At 39.3% G+C, this 20,024-nt stretch overlaps 1 protein-coding gene across 1 annotated transcript in view; it reads right to left on the bottom strand.

The window, feature by feature from the left end:
- Nucleotides 1-1,949: 1,949 nt before the first annotated feature.
- LOC142151386 (insulin receptor-like) overlaps nucleotides 1,950-20,024 on the bottom strand; it is a 151,557-nt gene continuing 133,482 nt past the window's right edge. The window contains exons 7-9 of the mRNA XM_075206980.1: nucleotides 14,205-14,331; nucleotides 12,132-12,370; nucleotides 1,950-2,677 (exon numbers count right to left, since the gene is read on the bottom strand). Of these exons, the coding sequence (XP_075063081.1) occupies nucleotides 2,622-2,677; nucleotides 12,132-12,370; nucleotides 14,205-14,331 (422 nt within the window). The 3' untranslated portion in view covers nucleotides 1,950-2,621. The remainder of the gene's footprint in view (nucleotides 2,678-12,131; nucleotides 12,371-14,204; nucleotides 14,332-20,024) is intronic.

Consider the following 20,024-nt stretch of genomic DNA (forward strand, 5'->3'; position numbering starts at 1 on the left):
GATTGTTTTACTTCTGTTTAGTTCCCTGCCCCCCTCTGCTAGTTTAAATAGTTGAAACTGTTGGATCTAAACAGTCTGTTCATCTGTAAGTGTCAGTTTACCATTTTATGAGCTCATCGGTGGAGAGATAAAAGACACTGCAAGTTCTGTGCGTGCAATCAGCTCTGATTTATTAGTTATTTATATAGCACAAAATCACGTATTTCAGAAAACTACGCCCCAAAAGGTTTTAACCACTCATGCTTCCTTTACACAGATCTTGTTACAGTCTCACATTTTCACACAGGAATTCCCCCCAGGGGGGTTGGTTTATCTCCTGTCTGCCATATCCAAGGTCATGGGCAGTTTCTTGCAAACTACAAGATAATAATGAATAACTCCTACAATCTAGCTGTATCTAAGCTGTCTTTGAGCTATAAGAGAAAAAAATGGCTATAAAGGCAAGAAGATGGCGTCAGCTTAGCAAACTCACATTTCTCATTTCCCATCTTTTTATTCATTATTTCCCTACCACTACCTATGAGAGATCACATTCTTGCTGTTGCTTTTAATCGGTACTTATACACATAAACCCTTCTAACAGAACATGTGCATAGGGATGCCTAAAACTGGATATATAGAACAACCCATCCCCCCATCAATAGCAAGTCCATGATCCTTTTCCTAGCTGATATTAATAGATGGTCAATGAGTCGACAACTGACTTGCACCCGCTGCATGTCCTTTTCTCTGTTGGTTGCAATAGTTTCTCACAGATGGTGCATCTAGATGATCCTTCAGATAGCTGCAGCATCCAGAATTTGCTAGTTTGCTCAGATGTCAAATCTTCACATATATCTGCGATTCTAAGAGACTCTGCAGATTCCAACATTGTCATTTGTTTCTTAAAAGAACAACATTTAAGTGTCAGTAACTTCCTTATCAACCATATTACAAGCTTTACTACTATATAAAACAATAAAATAACTAAGCCTTTTGCAATTAGCGATAATATATTAGATATCCATTCACCTATCCCCCCAAACCATGTGGTGGGATTGAGTCAGGATAGGCCACTAACATCAAATCCCCAACCTGGTTTTGCATGCTCCTCAGAATTTTTTTTCTTAAATTCTCTAATTTCATCCATATGTTATGTGATGACATCTTCCGGAACTGCAGTGCTATTATCAGTAAAATAGGTGCAGCAGACAGATCTTGTATATGTGAAAAGGGTTAAGCAATATCCACCTGTATGTGCTGTAAGATAATCCAAAATCAATCGATGCTGTGCAAGCTCCTTATGTATTATTTAACTCTGTACCCACATACCTGAATGTTTCATCATAAATTTCTGTAACATTATCTAACAGTCGTGCTAGATCTTTAATTTGCTTAAGGGAACAGGCTTTTCCTGCTGTACCAAATAATACAATGTTACCTATAGACAGGCCCATTTTCATCCAAAACCCTGTGTGAAAAAGGTCCTGGTACTTTCTCTTTCTCTATGAGGCACCATTAATCTCCCTTTTACCTCGGTAGTGATGCATAAGACTGTTTCTCAGAAACCAACATTTTCAGCTCCTCATGTGGTATCAATATAGTTTGTGCAGTAAGCTTACCCTAATGTACATATTCCTGTGTACCCAAAAGACAACCATTTATATGCCTTCTTCCAACATATGATATAAACATCTTCTGGTGGTTGAGACCAGGTACCAGTAAGTGTGAACTTTATAGCAGAGAGGCTCTGATTACCTGTTGGAAGGTAGTTTTCTACCCCTTCCTTACTGTTCTACTCCTCCTTCATACCATGTTTCTGCCAGTGCTCTAAACACATTTGTGTTTTGTTACCTGGTGTTCTGAATTTTATAGCTGTGAGGTGATTGCCATCCTTCCCCACTCTAGTCTATATCATCTTTGCTTTTCTACAGTCAGTATCACCTGCTGACGTATTAGCCACAACCAGTGTCAAATTAACAGTGGGTTCATTGTTTCGCTAACTCGAAAACACACATCAGGGGGTGATATAATTGGCTTATTGAAACATAATGCGGTTCAGTAAGGTAATGACTTATCTGGGAAACGTTATATACCATTGTTGTGGAAGCTGTTGCATCTCTTGGAAAGTTAAAGGAACAGCTACCCATGAGAACAACCGTGATCTTGGTGGGCTTTGTATACATCTCCAGCATGAGCTATTGCTGAAAATCTGACCAATAAGGTTATGCATTTGTAAAAAAAAAACATTTTCATACTTTCCCTGTTTGTTATTGAATATGTTTCACACTCCTCCTGTTTCTGTGCTTCATAGGGGCACAAACAATTTTGTACTTCAGTCTCAAAAAAGAGGAGTGTACTGACTGCTCTGTGCAAGGTGTCTGAACCCTTTGTGTGTTGCCATGTTAAGGATGCGGCATATATTGCAAGCCCTATACATATTGACATTAATGATAGCCCTATCATTATTGCCATACAGGTTTTTTATACTTCTGAATCTGACTTCCTTTGTGCTAGTATTTTGCAGTGGGATGCGTGAATCCAGGTGTCTTTCCACTCGAAATTTGCTGATGTGGGAGTTGTTAATAGAACTTGATAAGGACCCTCGTATCTGGGCTCAAGACTTCCCCTGACGTGCTTTCTCACGACCTCCCAGTCCCCAGGCTGCAGGTTGTGGGTTCCTTTTCAAAATTAGGATCTGGAATAGAAAAAAACACTTGATCATGTATTTCAGTTAGTTGTTTTTGCAACAGGGTTACATAATTCAACAAATCACCATGTGAATGCTGTAGTTGCTGTAGAAAATAGCAGCCCATCCTGTGTGCTGTGCCAAACAGAATCTCATACGGTGTGAGCCCTGTATCCTTTCTGGGTGTTTTTCTTACTGAGTGCAGGGCCATGGGTAGGTATGAAATCCATGGCAGACCTGTTTCAGTCATTATTTTCTGCATTTTCGATTTCAGAGTACCATTAAGGCACTCCACACATCCCGAACATTGGGGTCTGTAGGGGGTGTGAAGGGCAGATATGATTCCCATGTCTTTTAACAGTTCTTGGAATCCTTGCACCGTAAAGTGTGTCCCTCTGTCACTTTCAATGACCTCTGGTAACCCATATCAGCAGATTACCTAACTCGTAATTTTCTTGGCTAGTTTTAGCATTTGCTGTCCTGCATGCCCATGCTTCCAATCAGTGACTAAAGAGGTCGACACAAATGAGCACATTCTCAAAGCCCGAGCATTTGGGAAGTTGTATAAAGTCTATCTGTATCCTCTGAAAGGGATACTGTGTCTGGGGTGTGCTTTTTCCATGGAGCTGGGACAGACTTACCCGGGTTATTCTGTGCACCGATTAGGCCTCCTGCCACTAATGCCTGTGCTGCTTGGGTGAACCCTGGTGCTATCCATAAACTGCTAGTGAGTACAACCATAGCATCTTTCCCCAGATGCACTTTCCCATGTGCTATATTGGCCATAATGGGATAAAGTGCTTTTGGCAGACACAAACGCTGACCTTTACACCACTCTCCTTGCACTTCTAGTGCCCCATGTTTTGCCCAAGTCTTTTTCTCATTCTCTGTTGCTTGTCTCTGCATAATTTGGAGTGTGGTTCAGTCAAACTTGGGGTCAGGGGGTCACCATGTAAATAGACTATCCTTGCGGTACTTGGGCATTTACCAGTTTCTCATGCAGCCTGGTCTACTAGTCTATTTCCCTCAGCTTCAGAGGTAGTGTCTCTGGTGTGTGCCTTCATCTTCATCACTGACAGTTTGGAGGGCAGCTGGAATGCGGTGAACAGTGCCCTAATGTGTTCTGCATGCTTGACTGGTTTGCCTGCTGAACCCATAAAGTCCCTACTTTTCCACATAGAGTCATAATCATGTTCAATTCCAAACGCATACCTTGAATAGGTGTAAATGTTTACTCTACGTCCTTCTGCATATATGCATGCAAGTGTCAGAACCTTTAATTCAGCTTCTTGTGCTGACATGTGACTCGGTAGAGTCTGTTATATCACTATTTCTGTGTGTGTGGTTACAGCACATCCTGTATAAGGGAAGACCATCTATGTAATAGCGTGAACCATCTACAAAAAGAGTGATGTGTAGCTTTAATGTCAGATAAAACTAGAGATTCTTGTCTCATTAGTTCTACACAATCATATTCAGAAAAATTTGTGTGTATATTTTTTTCCTTCTTTTTCAAACTGGATCCCCCCGGGGGAATCGCAGTTCTGCTCCCTGCTCATTCTCTTGGACCTCTCTGCGGCCTTTGACACCATGGACCACCAACCTCCTTCTGCAGACCCTGCTCTCTCTTGGCCTCTCTGCCACTGCCCTCACTTGGTTCACCTATTACTCATGCTCACCCCCTTCCGCCCTCTTCGATGGGGTCCCTCTGGGCTCTGTTCTCGACCCTCTTCTTTTCTCACTGTACACCACCTCCCAGGGTGATCTCATCTCTTCCTTTGGTCTCCAGTATCAACTCTACATCTCCTCTCCTAACCTTTCCCCCATCCCTTCCTCTCTTGTGTTTCCGACTGCCTTTCCACTATCTCCTCCTGGATGTCTTCACGTTTTCTCAAAATCAACATTGCGAAAACTGAACTCATTGTTGTCCCTCCTTCTAAATCTTCAACCCACCGTGAACTTTCCAGCACCGTTAATAACACTACCATCTCTGCTGTTCCCCAACTCCGATGCCTGGGTGTCATCCTTGACTCCTCCGTCTCTTTTGCACCACACATTCAATCTCTTGCCCAATCCTGTCACTTCAAGCTACGGAATATTGTCTCACTATCACCTACAAGGCCCTCTTCCTTTCCACTGTATAATTCTAACCTCCTCTCCATCCACAATCCCGCCTGTTCCCTGCGTTCGGCCAATGACCATCGCCTTTTCATTGCACTAATCACCTCATCCCATGTCAGAATTCAAGACTTCGCTCATGCTGCCCCCCTTCACTGGAACAACCTCCCTCCCTCCGCCTGTCCCCTAATCTTGGCTCCCTCAAACGGGCTCTCAAAACCCATCTGTTCTTAAAGGCCTACCAACCATCCACATAACCTTATCGTTCTTATCACCTGTCGCCTCTTGTACTTGAGCCCCTCTACTGACTCCCCTTGTGCCTGCTGTCTGTTTCCCCTCCCCTTAGTATGTAAGCTTGTACAAGCAGGGCCCTCTTCCCTTCTGCCTCACTACCATTTCTTCTACTCCTTCGTCACTATATTTGCTATGGTTGGAGATATTGAAGTCTTGGCTATATTTGTTTTACTCTGAACTGTCGTACCCTTGTATACTGTCTGTACTGTATTTTTGTATTTTGTACGGAGATGCGGACACATTGTGGTGCCATAAAAATAAATAATAATAATAATAATAATAGGGGAACCCTGACGTGTCCCCCCATGTTTTGAAACATGCAAAAATAATACTACTTCATATTTAGTAAGTCTGGCCGGTGACAAATGTTTTGTGCTTGGTTTAAAATTTCTGTCACAGCGTGCGGTACCATTAAGGTAACTGGGTGTCCTAGCACAATATCTATACTCTTTTCAAGCACTAAAGCAGCTGCAGCTACTGCTTTTAACACAAGTTGGTGCTGCTCGTATGATTGGGTCTAATTGTGCAGAGTAGTATGCAAGTCAACTTAGCTTGCGACCATGTATCTGTGTCAGTACTCCTTGTGCATGTGCACTGACTTCATGACAAAATAATGTGAAAGGCTTGTCATAATCTGGCAAAGCCAGTGCTGGCGCTGAAGTTACTTCATCTTAAAATTGGTTAAACATTTGGTTCTGCTCAGTGGAGAGTGTAAATGGCTTTCTATCATCCAGAAGTGCTAATGCAGGAGCACGGATAATAGCTCATAAAGTCTTAAGTCTTTTCCATTTATGTACAAACATTGAATTCCCATCGATGCATTATTATACCCACAATACAAATAAGTACTTGCAGTATATGACGATTATAGTACAGTAAATAAGGGTAGTGAATGTCTTTACAACACTGATTGACTCAAAAGTATTATGAGGAAAAGAATAAAAACATTTTGTTATCTACCATAATTTGACCTTACATTACTTTCTTTTAAACCATCTAATATAAAATTTGTTTAACAAAAACAAACCAAAAATATGAAAAATGAAGGCTACATGAATCCCTATGTCACTGCAACTTCACTGTTGGTTCGTCTGTATATCGGGAGCAGTTCAGATGATTTTTAGTCCCTTGGGATTATCGCAAAGCCTTCTGGGCTTATGCAATCAACCCCTATATTTCATATCTATAATGCCTAATATAGGACAAAACCCTACAGGGCCTACTCATTATATACGTGTGTGATTTCAAAGGTAAAAAAAAAATTAAATAAAAATGCAAACAAAAAAATGAATCCACAATCCTTATCAGTCACTCACTGGTTTCATGTGTCTAGATATAGATGATATCACTCTTCGCTCCATATAATCTTCCCCTTTCACCTGAAAAAGTTATCAGGGCCTTCACAAATACTGCATACTGTGTCCAGGGCTTCAAGTTACGCAAATGATACCCTGGAGAGCGGGCTGCCTTGCCATCTGTAGTACGGGCTGGGGGATCCACATCCACCACTGTCCAACTATCCTGGTAATCAAACTCTGTTACATTTTGGTATGGTCTGCAATGTCAAAGCGGAAAAGATGCAGTGACTGTTACATTTCTCAACTATTTATGCACTGCAGGCTTTTGAGGTTTATGAAATACCCAATACCATTTAAACAGTGGGTTATAGGCAGAAATAATTTTAAATTGTGCTACTAGTAAATAAATAAATTTACATGGAAATAAAACCAAAAAATCCTAGAAAAACAGCACACTGATGTCAATTACTATACTGCATGCTCTGAAAAGTTGGGATAAATCTCCAAATTGTCATTCACAGAATAAGTCCTCCCAGTGCCTTAAAGAGTTTATCCATTTTTGGACAAGCCTTTTTCCATAAAATCTGCCCACATTGTATACGTAAAATATTTTTTTGATAGCAGCCAATTAACCTACCATTATGTTTTTGGAGTGTGGGAGGAAACCGGAGCACCCGGAGGAAACCCACGCAAACACAGGGAGAACATACAAACTCCACACAGATAAGGCCATAGTCGTAAATCGAACTGAAGACCCCAGTGCTGTGAGGCAGAAGTGCTAACCACTAGGTCACTGTGCTGCCCCACAGAGATCTACTGAAGAGGTTACAACAAATTGTAGCCAATGACAGGCTGTGGTGCAATCTGGCACAAGGATTTAGGTAATGGGGAGTTCATGGGTTCATAGTCCCAACAAGGGAGAGGGGGTGGTTGCATAACCACCAGAGCCATTCTATTTATTCAGAAAATAACTTAGAATATGTTTACTGATTTATAAACTGTCTTGTTGACAGCAGAGTAACTTTATTGAACTCTTTCAACAGCTTATAAAAATCACAAAAAACCCAAGCTGCAGCGCCACCTGCTGGGCGAAGTTATACACTGACCTACTAAATTCTTAGTATGTGTGGGGGGAAAAACTCAGAAAGGGCTGAAATTTGCTGCAGCGCCACCTGCTGGGCGGAGTTATACACTGAACTACTAAATTCTTAGTGTGTGTGGGAAAAAAAACTCAAAAAGGGCTGAAATTTGGTATACTAAGATGTTTTTAATTTGTTAATTTAATTTGTTAATTGTTAAAAGTGTTTATAAAGATTTTAAAAAAAAATATATATATTTCTTGAAGGAGAAGTGACAGTTGGGAGTGGTTGGTGGTTGCTGGGGGTGACAGTGGGGAGTGGTTGGTGGTTGCCAGGGGTGACAGAGCGAGAGGAGTGTGATACTCAGGACCGCTGAGAGAGATCACTGTGTCTGGATAGACATCTGGATAGATGTGGCGATAAAGATGAAGGATGAGGTGATGGAGAAAAATGATGAGGTGGTGACATGTGGACAAAAGCACGTTAAAAAAGGGCGCTTGCGTCAGGAAGTAACGCTCTTCCCCTGAGGAGGCCTGGCCTAGCCCCAAATGCATGACAAGAACCTTTTTAACACCTTAAGTAGCTTGATTTGACTAGAATGCATGAGTATCATGCACGGGTTAACTTATATATATATATATATATATATATATATATATATATATATATATGTGTGTCTTGCATTAAATGTTTAATTGTTAAAAAGATTTTCGAAAATCTGTGCCAGAAGCTAGTAGTAGTCGATGCAGTGTAACCTAAGCTGATGTAGGCACTATCTTACTGTTCTGTTCTGGCTATTTTATAGTAACAATAAATTAAATTTAAGAAAAGCGGATTTAGGATTAAAATTAAAAAATCACTAGTGAAAACAACAAATAGAAAATGGTTTTCAGAAAAACAACCCTAGTGTTTTCCAAACTCATTTTTATAACACAGTTAGGGGATATTTATTGAAACTGTAATTTTTATTTTCTAAACTCTAGAGAAATCATAGGAAGAGAAAAAAACTCCAATCTTAATAGCTTTATGACATTTACTTGTGACAACAAGCATTTAATGGCTTATACTATTTAATACTAGGATCTTGATATTTATCTACAAATGTTAGATGTAATATTTTTTCATTTTGAGAGTCAACGCGTACTGCTGCTGGGACTATCAGAGATTTACAATGTGCTCCAGAAATTTAGGATGACTAGGGAATAACTAGTGAATACTTACGCTTCCTTATAATGAAACATGAACCTCAACAAGTCCCTGTGATCAGGAGGCCAATATGGATCCCATTTAATTAACACATTATCATGTTTTATGTTTATATAGTTAAAGCTCAGCACAGCATTCTCACCTGAAAGATAAAAAAGGAAGTCAGGGATTAGAGATAAACTTCTTATATGTACCCAAGTTTTGCATCCTCCTAGGCTAATTTTTTGTTTCTGGTGCCCCCAAGCCACCCTTCACCACGTCTGTAGTTCTCCATGGACCCAGTTACCACTGTATACCATCTGCACAATCAATGAAATTAAATCAAACCATAACTGAAACCCCAGTTACATTATTATAAGATTTAAATAACAAATGGAATAGAAAATAGTGGCCTACACCTCTTCCATCCCTAGTAGTACACATGCTGGGGGGAATATAAGCCAGGTGCGTACTTGGGGGAGTTTCCAGTGGCCCAGAAAACCCACTATGCTAGAGTTGTCAACCTTCTGATGCTGGCTGCACCATATTGCTATAGGGAAGGAAGCACACAACCACAATGAAGAGCTCAGACTACACCCCATCATTACCTGGGTGAGCGAAACATTTCTGTTAATATATGAATGCAGCATTTCAGTCCCCGGCAGTGGGTTAGGGGGCATGGCCACATCACAATGTCACATCACATCAGTTAACCCCTTCCCCACTTCCATTAGAGATAAGATTGTTTGATATGTGTATCTGTCTCCCCATGTTTGCCCTGGCCCTCTCCTCCCGTCCTTGTTTATGTGTGAGAATGTATATGCATATCTCTCTCCCCTTTGTGTGTGTGTGTCTGTATGTGAGTATGTACATATTTAGGTATGTATGTGCGCATATCACTCTCCACTTTGTGTATCTGTCATTCTCTCTGTGCTCTTTTTTCTATCTTTTACTCTTTCCTTATGTGTGTGTCTCTCTCTCATTCTTGTATGTGTGTGTCTCTGCACCCCAACCACCTCCTACTGAAATCAACAAATGTGCAGGCACAGATTATATTGTAACAAAATAAAATAATAAAGCATATTTTTAATGATATTATATTAATAATGATATCACCATTCTGAGATGGCAGCAACAGAACAGGAAGTGCACCGGTACCGATAGTCATGATACTTAGCATTTGGCGACAATCCTTTAGAAATCTATTGTTTGCCCCTCCAAGCAGCTTTTTGCATAAACATTTAAACAGATATATACATAATGTATAAATATTAATAAGTTAACATTCAACCTGATCCAGCCGGAATTACAACAACGTCCTGCTTCCCCTTTCAGTACCAAGGTCTTCTGGCTCGATTTCCGAATTGGAGACCAGAAGATGTGTCGCCTCCTGAGAAACCAAAAAGGCAAAGTGTCACACCAAAGTTCTGAGAGCTCTGGTGGTGGCAGCATGCGGACTGTCACTCTGGAGTCTGGTTTTAAGCTGACTGGAGCCAAATTCAGCTTAGAGTTGGCACTAGACCTCAGGGACCAAAGATTATATTTACTAAACTGGGGGTTTGAAAAAGTGGAGCTGGTGCCTATAGCAATCAATCAGATTCTAGCTATCATTTATTTAATACATTCTACAAAATGACATCTAGAATATGATTGATTGCTATAGGCAACATCTCCACTTTATCAAACCCGCACTTTAGTTAATATACCCCCAAGTCTTGAAGGTCAATTTGGAATAGTGATTTAAAGATAAAATCTTTTAGCCCAGCATTAGTTGGGTCAGTACCAATAGAGGGCTAAGCCCTCCCCTTGTTCTGTCAGCATGGGTAGGCAGATGGACAGACCTCCTTATCACTGCATTAAAATTACAATATTGAAACATGCTGATTGTAGCGTTAAATAAGGGGAACAATCTGAATTGGTTAAAGGGATTAGTTTACCCCTACAGTTTGTCTGTGTTATAAATGTGTAAAAGAGGACTAGAAGCCTTTATTATTTTCAGTTGTTGGTGCCCCCCTTCACTGGAACAACCTCCCTCCGCCTGTCCCCTAATCTTGGCTCCTTCAAACAGGCTCTCAAAACCCATCTGCTCCTTAGGGCCTACCAACCATCCACATAACCTTATCGTTCTTATAACCTCACACTTTCCTGTCTCCTCTTGTATTTTACTGACTCCCCTTGTGCCTGCTGTCTGTTTCCCCTCCCCTTAGTATGTAAGCTTGTATGAGCAGGGCCCTCTTCCCTTCTCTCTCCCTTCTATTTCTTCTACTCCTTCTTCACTATACTTGATATGCTTGGAGATATTGAAGTCTTGGCTATATTCGTTTTACTCTGTACTGTCGTACCCTTGTATACGGTCTGTACTGTATTTTTGTATTTTATACGGAGCTGCGGACACCTTGTGGCGCCATATAAATAAAGAGTAATAATAATAATAGGGGAACCCTGACATGTCCTCCCATCTTTTGAAACATGCAAAAATAATACTACTTCAAATTTAGTAAGTCTGGTCGGTGACAAATGTTTTGTGCTTGGTTTAAAATTTCTGTAACAGCGTGTGGCACCATTTAGGTAACTGGGTGTCCTAGCACAATATCTATACTCTTTTCAAGCACTAAAGCAGCTGCAGCTACTGCTTTTAACACAAGTTGGTGCTGCTCGTATGATTGGGTCTAATTGTGCAGAGTAGTATGCAAGTCAACTTAGCTTGGGACCATATATCTGTGTCAGTACAGCTTGTACATGTGCACTGACTTCATGACAAAATAATGTGAAAGGCTTGTCATAATCTGGCAAAGCCAGTGCTGGCGCTGAAGTTACTTCAGCTTAAAATTGGTTAAACATTTAGTTCTGCTCAGAGGAGAGTATAAATGGCTTACTTTCATCCAGAAGTGCTAATGCAGGAGCACGGATAATAGCTCATAAAGTCTTAAGGCTTTTTCATTTATGTACAAACATTGAATTCCCATCGATACATTACCATACCCATGATATAAAAAGGTATTTACAGTATATGACGATTATAGTACAGTAAATAAGGGCAGTGAATGTCTTTACAACATTGATTGACTCAAAACTATTATGAGGAAAATAATAAAAACCTTTTGTTATCTATCATAATTTGACATTACATTACTTTCTTTTAAACCATCTAATATAAAATTTGATAAACAAAAACAAACCATAAATATGAAACATGAAGGCTACATGAATCCCTATGTCACTGCAACTTCACTGTTGGTTCTGCTGTATATCGGGAGCAGTTCAGATGATTTTCAGGACTTTGGGATTATCACAAAGCCTTCTGGGCTGATGCAAGCCACCACTATATTTCATATCTATAATGCCTAATATAGGCCAAAACCTTACAGGGCCTCCTCATTATATACTTGTGTGGTTTCAAATGTACAAAAAAATTAAATAAAAATGCAAACACAAAAATGAATCTTAGAGGCCAAAAAAAGGCATCCACAATCCTTATCAGTCACTCACTGGTTTCATTTGTCCAGATATAGATGATATCACTCTTCGCTCCATATGATCTTTCCCTTTCATCTGGTAAAGATATCAGGGTCTTCACAAATGCTGCATACTGTGTCCATGGCTTCAAGTTACGCAAAAGATACCCTGGAGAGCGGGCTGCCTTGCCATCTGTAGTACGCGCTGGGGGATCCACATCCACCACTGTCCAACTATCCTGGTCATCAAACTCTGTTACATTTTGGTATGGTCTGCAATGTCAAAGCGGAAAAGATGCAGTGACTGTTACATTTCTCAACTATTTATGCACTGCAAGATTTTGAGGTTTATGAAATACCCAATACCATTTAAACAGTGGGTTATAGGCAGAAATTAATTTGAATTGTGCTACTAGTAAATAAATAAATTTACATGGAAATAAAACCAAAGAATCCTAGATAAACAGCACACTGATGTAAATTACTATACTGCATGCTCTGAAGAGTTGGGATAAATTTCCAAATTGTCATTCACAGATTAAGTCCTCCCAGTTCCTTAAAGAGTTTATCCATTTTTGGACAAGCCTTCTTCCATAAAATCCGCCCACATTGTATAATAAAGGAGGGTCACCCCAGACCACAGCTCCTTAGGAACCAGTCCATCCATAAGACTTAATCAGAATCCACAGAGATCTACTGAAGAGGATACGAGAAATTGTAGCCAATGACAGGCTGTGGTGCAATCTGGCACAAGGATTCAGGTAATGGGGAGTTCATGGGTTCATAGTCCCAACATGGTAGAGGGGGGTGGTTGCATAACCACCAGAGCCATTCTATTTATTCAGAAAATAATATAGAATACGTTTACTGATTTATAAACTGTCTTGTTGACAGCAGAGTGACTTTTTCCAACTCTTTCAACAGTTTATAAAAATCACATTTTTAAAATAACAGGTAATCGTTTGCCTATACTTCCTGTGTAATTGCTAGTAGTAGCAAAAAGTAATTATTATTTCAGTAGTTACTAACATTGTTATTGTGCTTGCTTAGCAGAAAATGACTACATTTATTATTACTACACACATGGAATGGATTGAGACATCTTTGGCTAAAGACCTTTGCAGTGAATAGCAGTGTGTTGAAAAACAGTGATTAGCATTGCTGCTTTAGCATCAATGCTGTGTGGAGTTTGCATGATCTTCCTGTGTTTGCATGTGTTTACCCCAGGTGTTTTTGTTTCCACCTGCAGTCCAAAGTCACACTGGTATGTTAATTGGCAGCTGATTAAACTAGGCCATAGTTAGTGCATGTTTGTGTGTCTGTTGTAGGGAAGTGCCACAGGTGGGGATTGACGTGCCTGAGTAAAATGCTCAGATGGTGCAACACTGTGGCTATATAATGGCAGTATATAAATAAACAATGATAATTATAAGTTGGGAGGCAATAAATAAATATAATATATATATATATATATATATATATATATATATATATATGTATATGTATATGTGTGTGTGTGTGTGTCTTGCATTAAATGTTTAATTGTTAAAAAGATTTTCGAAAATCTGTGCCAGAAGCTAGTAGTAGTCGATGCAGTGTAACCTTAGCTGATGTAGGCACTATCTTGCTGTTCTCTTCTGGCTATTTTATAGTAACAATAAAATAAATTTAAAAAAAGTGGATTTAGGATTCCAATTAAAAAAAATCACTAGTGAAAACAACAAATAGAAAATGGTTTTCAGAAAAACAACCCTAGTGTTTTCCAAACTCATTTTTATAACACAGTTAGGGGATATCTATGAAAACTGGAAAAGCTGCTGTAGCCCACGAAAACAATCAGAAATTTATTTTTATTTTCTAAACTTTAGAGAAATCATAAGAAGAGAAAAAAACTCCAATCTTCATAGCTTAATGACATTTACTTGTGACAACAAGCATTTAATGTCTTATACTATTTAATACTAGGATCTTGATATTTATCTACAAATGTTAGATGTAATACTTTTTCATTTTCGAGAGTCAAAGCGTACTGCTGCTGGGACTATCAGAGATTTACAATGTGCTCCAAAAATTTAGGATGACTAGGGAATAACTAGTGAATACTTACGCTTCCTTATAATGAAACATGAACCCCAACAAGTCAATTTGATCAGGAGGCCAGTATGGATTCCATTTAATCAATACCTTATCATGTTTTATGTTTATATAGTTAAAGCGCAGAACATCCTTCTCACCTGAAAGATAAAAAAGGAAGTCAGGGATTAGAGATAAACTTCTTATATGTACCCAAGTTTTGCATCCTCTTAGGTCAATTTATATTTATTCTGTCCCCCAAGCCACCCTTCACCACGTCTGTAGTTCTCCATGGACCCAGTTACCACTGTATACCATCTGCACAATCAATGAAATTAAATCAACCATAACTGAAACCCTAGTTACATTTTTATAAGATTTAAATAACAAATAGAATAGAAAATAGTGGCCCACACCTCTTCCATCCCTACTAGTACACATGCTGGAGGGAATATAAGCCAGGTGCCTACTTGGGGGAGTTTCCAGTAGCCCAGAAAACCCACTATGCTTGAGTCGTCAACCTCCTGATGCTGGCTGCACCATATTGCTATAGGGAAGGCAGCACACAACCACAATGAAGAGCTCAGACTACACCCCATCATTACCTGGGTGAGTAAAACATTTCTGTTAATATAGGAATGCAGCATTTCAGTTCCCGGCAGTAGGAGAGGGGGCCAACCACCTCCTACTGAAATCAACAAATGTGCAGGCACAGATTATATTGTAACAAAATAAAATAATAAAGCATCTTTTTAATGATATAATTTTAATAATAATATCACCATTCTGAGATGGCAGCAACAGAACAGGAAGTGCACCGGCACAGACAGTCATGATACTTAGCATTTGGCGACAATCCTTTAGAAATCTATTGTTTGCCCCTGCAAGCAGCTTTTTGCATAAACATTTAAACAGATATATACATAATGTATAAATATTAATAAGTTAACATTCAACCTGATCCAGCCGGAATTACAACAACGTCCTGCTGCCCCTTTCAGTACCAAGGTCTTCTGGCTCGGTTTCCGAATTGGAGACCAGAAGATGCGTTGCCTCCTAAGAAACCAAGAAGGCAAAGTGTCACACCAAAGTTCTGAGAGCTCTGGCGGTGGCAGCAAGCGGACTGTCACTCTGGAGTCTGGTTTTAAGCTGACTGGAGCCAAATTCAGCTTAGAGTTGGCACTAGACCTCAGGGACCAAAGGGTATATTTACTAAACTGCGAGTTTGAAACAGTGGAGATGTTGCCTATAGCAATCAATCAGATTCTAGCTATCATTTATTTAACACATTCTACAAAATGACATCTAGAATATGATTGATTGCTATAGGCAACATCTCCACTTTATCAAACCCGCACTTTAGTTAAGATACCGCCAAGTCTTGAAGGTCAATTTGGAATAGTGATTTAAAGATAAGATCTTTCAGCCCAGCATTAGTTGGGTCAGTACCAATAGAGGGCTAAGACCTCCCTTGCTCTGGCAGCGTGGACAGGCAGATGGACAGACCTCCTCATCACTGCAGTAAAATTACAATGTTGAAACAAGTTGATTGTAGCGTTAAATAAGGGGAACAATCTGAATTGGTTAAAGGAATTAGTTTACCCCTACAGTTCCTCTGTTATAAATGTTATAAATGTGTAAGAGAGGACTTGAAGACTTTATTATTTTCAGTTGTTGGTGCCCCTTCGCCTGTCCCCTAATCTTGGCTCCTTCAAGCGGGCTCTCAAAACCCATCTGCTCATTAAGGCCTACCAACCATCCACATAACCTTATCGTTCTTATAACCTCACACTTTCCTGTCTCCTCTTGTACTTGAACCCCTTTACTGACTCCCTTTGTGCCTGCTGTCTGTTTCCCCTCCCCTTAGTATGTAAGCTTGTATGAGCAGGGCCCTCTTCCCTTCTGTCTCACTTCCATTTCTTCTACTACTTTGTAACTATACCTGCTATTCTTGGAGACATTGAAGTCTCGGCTATATTCGTTTTACTCTGTATTGTCGTACCCTTGTATACTGTCTGTAATGTATTTTTGTATTTTGTACGGAGCTGCGAACACATTGTGGCGCCATATAAGAATAATAATAATAAATAGGGGAACCCTGATGTGTCCTCCCATCTTTTGAAACATGCAAAAATAATACTACTTCATATTTAGTAAGTGTGGCCGGTAACAAATGTTTTGTGCTTGGTTTAAAATTTCTGTCACAGCGTGCGGAACCATTAAGGTAACTGGGTGTCCTAGCACAATATCTATACTCTTTTCAAGCACTAAAACAGCTGCAGCTACTGCTTTTAACACAATTAGGTGCTTCTCGTATGATTGGGTCTAATTGTACAGAGTAGTATGCAAGTCAACTTAGCTTGTGACCATGTATCTGTGTCAGTACTTGTACATGTCCACTGACTTCATGACAAAATAATGTCAAAGGCGTGTCATAATCTGGCAAAGCCAGTGCTGGCGCGAAGTTACTTCAGCTTAAAATTGGTTAAACATTTGGTTCTGCTCAGCGGAGAGTGTAAATGGCTTACTATCATCCAGAAGTGCTAATGCAGGAGCACGGATAATAGGGGCATATTCAATTCTCGGCGGAAACGCCGAGAATCTCGTGGTCCGCGCACGATTACCGTTATTACAGTAATCGTGCGTGGAAAAACCGTTAATACGGTAATTTACTCGCTGGATTTCAGCTCGCAGCTCCCTGAAATCCAGCTATTACCGTATTAACGGTAATAGTTTTTCCGCGGCACGGAAAACTAAGAATTGAATATGTCCCAAAAAGTCTTAAGTCTTTTCCATTTATGTACAAACATTGAATTCATATCGATACATTACCATACCCACGATACAAAGAAGTACTTGCAGTATATGACGATTATAGTACAGTTTAATAAGGGCAGTGAATGTCTTTACATTGATTGACTCAAAACTATTATGAGGAAAAGAATAAAAACCTTTTGTTATCCATCATAATTTGACCTTTCATTACTTTCTTTTAAACCATCTAATATAACATTTGGTTAACAAAAACAAACCAAAAATATGAAACATGAAGGCTACATGAATCCCTATGTCACTGCAACTTCACTGTTGGTTCTGCTGTATATCGGGAGCAGTTCAGATGATTTTTAGACCTTTGGGATTATCGCAAAGCGTTCTGGGCTTATGCAATCCACCCCTATATTTCATATCTATAATGCATAATATAGGCCAAAACCTTACAGGGCCTCTTCATTATATACTTGCGTGATTTCAAAGGTAAAAAAAATTAAATAAAAATGCAAACACAAAAAGGCATCCACAATCCTTATCAGTCACTCACTGGTTTCATTTGTCCAGATATAGATGATATCACTCTTCGCTCCATATGATCTTCCCCTTTCATCTGGTAAAGATATCAGGGTCTTCACAAATACTGCATACTGTGTCCAGGGCTTCAAGTTACGCAAAAGATACCCTGGAGAGCGGGCTGCCTTGCCATCTGTAGTACGCGCTGGGGGATCCACATCCACCACTGTCCAACTATCCTGGTCATCAAACTCTGTTACATTTTGGTATGGTCTGCAATGTCAAAGCGGAAAAGATGCAGTGACTGTTACATTTCTCAACTATTTATGCACTGCAAGATTTTGAGACTTATGAAATACCCAATACCATTTAAACAGTGGGTTATAAGCAGAAATTAATTTGAATTGTACTACTAGTAAATATATTTTTTTTACATGGAAATAAAACCAAAGAATCCTAGATAAACAGCACACTGATGTCAATTACTATACTGCATGCTCTGAAGAGTTGGGATAATTTTCCAAATTGTCGTTCACAGATTAAGTCCTCCCAGTGCCTTAAAGAGTTTATCCATTTTTGGACAAGTCTTCTTCCATAAAATCTGCCCACATTGTATAATAAAGTAGGGTCACCCCAGACCACAGCTCTTTAGGACCCAGTCCATCCATAAGACTTAATCAGAATCCACAGAGATCTACTGAAGAGAATACGACAAATTGTAGCCAATAACAGGCTGTGGTGGAATCTGGCATAATGATTCAGGTAATGGGGAGTTCATGGGTACGTAGTCCCAACAAGGGAAAGGGGGATGGTTGCATTACCACCAGAGCCATTCTATTTATTCAGAAAATAATTTAAAATATGTTTACTGATTTATAAACTGTCTTGTTGACAGCAGAGTAACTTTTTCCAGCTCTTTCAACAGTTTATAAAAATCACGTTTTTAAAATAACAGGTAATCATTTGCCTATACTTCCTGTGTAATTACTAGTAGTAGCAAAAATTAATTATTATTTCAATAGTTACTAACATTATTATTGTGCTTGCTTAGCAGAAAATTATAGCATTTATTATTACTACACACATGGAATGGATTGAGATATCTTTGGCTAAAGAACTTTGCAGTGAATAGCAGTGTGTTGAAAAACAGTGATTAGCATTGCTGCTTTAGCATCAATGCTGTGTGGAGTTTGCATGTTCTTCCTGTGTTTGCATGTGTTTACCCCAGGTGTTTTTGTTTCCACATGCAGTCCAAAGTCACACTGGTATGTTAATTGGCAGCTGATTAAACTAGGCCATAGTTAGTGCATGTTGTAGGGTAGTGCTACAGGTGGGGACTGACGTGCCTGAGTAAAATGCTCAGATTGTGCAACACTGTGGTTATATAATGGCAGTATATAAATAAACAATGATAATTATAAGTTAGGAGAAAAAATATATATACCGTATATACTCGAGTATAAGTCGACCCGAATATAAGCCGAGGCACTTAAATTTACCACAAAAAACTAGGAAAACTTATTGACTCGAGTATAAGCCTAGGGTGGGAAATGCAGCAGCTACTGGTAAGTTTCAAAAATAAAAACAGTGCTGGATATCGTTAACACTGGGCTCCCAATAATAGAAACGTGAGGTTGTAAATGAATATATCAAAATTTATTGTTATTAAACATCAATAAAATTATATAAGTACATAATATATACCCATATCCTAATAAATTGTACACAAATGGTTAAACTAAATCCTCTGCACTTGGTATCAAGCCTAATAGGTGAACACAGATATAAATAACATTCACTAAAGACAACTCAGATCATTAATATATAAATCAATGAGATAGTCTGTGGATACTAAATACATGTGCCAGTTAAGTTTATTCGCCTTTAGAAGGTGATGAGCAGTTACTCCTAAGTGTTCAGAACAGTACAGTAATTTAGGCTTTAGTAATGCAAAAGATGCTGCACATACACTAAATAGAATTTGATATAATAGCTCAGATAAAGATAAGTTTGATTTTGTTTGCTGGAAGAAACATTTTAACAGAACAATACAATTTGCTTTGTGTGATTTAACCCTTATTATACTTGAAGTTTGGGATGTTTTTAGACTTTTCAATGATTTCACAGTTATGCAAAAGAATCTTCAGACACTTATTAATAGGTGACAAAAAATGAAAATATTGGACTTTATAAAACTGCTGCAAATAATTGCAGTGGACAAGTCAGGGTACTCACATGTGTCTCTGACCAGCGGGGCTAGATGGAAATGTCCCGGTCTTTAGCTTTGACTGACAGGCTCCTTTTCATTTAACTTTATTGTTCCATGTGCAATGAACACACAAAAACGGGCTACAATAAAATGGTGGCTGACAGTGATCCACAGAGGCTGCAGATGCCTGCAGATGAGCGGGGGAGACTGGAAAACGGAGACCAGGTAAGTGGGACTCGAGTATAAGCCGAGGGGGGCTTTTTTCAGCACAAAAAATGTGCTGAAAAACTCGGCTTATACACGAGTATATACGGTATGTGTCTTGCATTAAACATACTTGCCAACTTGCCGACATTCCGG

This window comes from Mixophyes fleayi, chromosome 1 (genome assembly GCF_038048845.1).
Source record: "Mixophyes fleayi isolate aMixFle1 chromosome 1, aMixFle1.hap1, whole genome shotgun sequence".
Taxonomy (NCBI): domain Eukaryota; kingdom Metazoa; phylum Chordata; class Amphibia; order Anura; family Limnodynastidae; genus Mixophyes; species Mixophyes fleayi.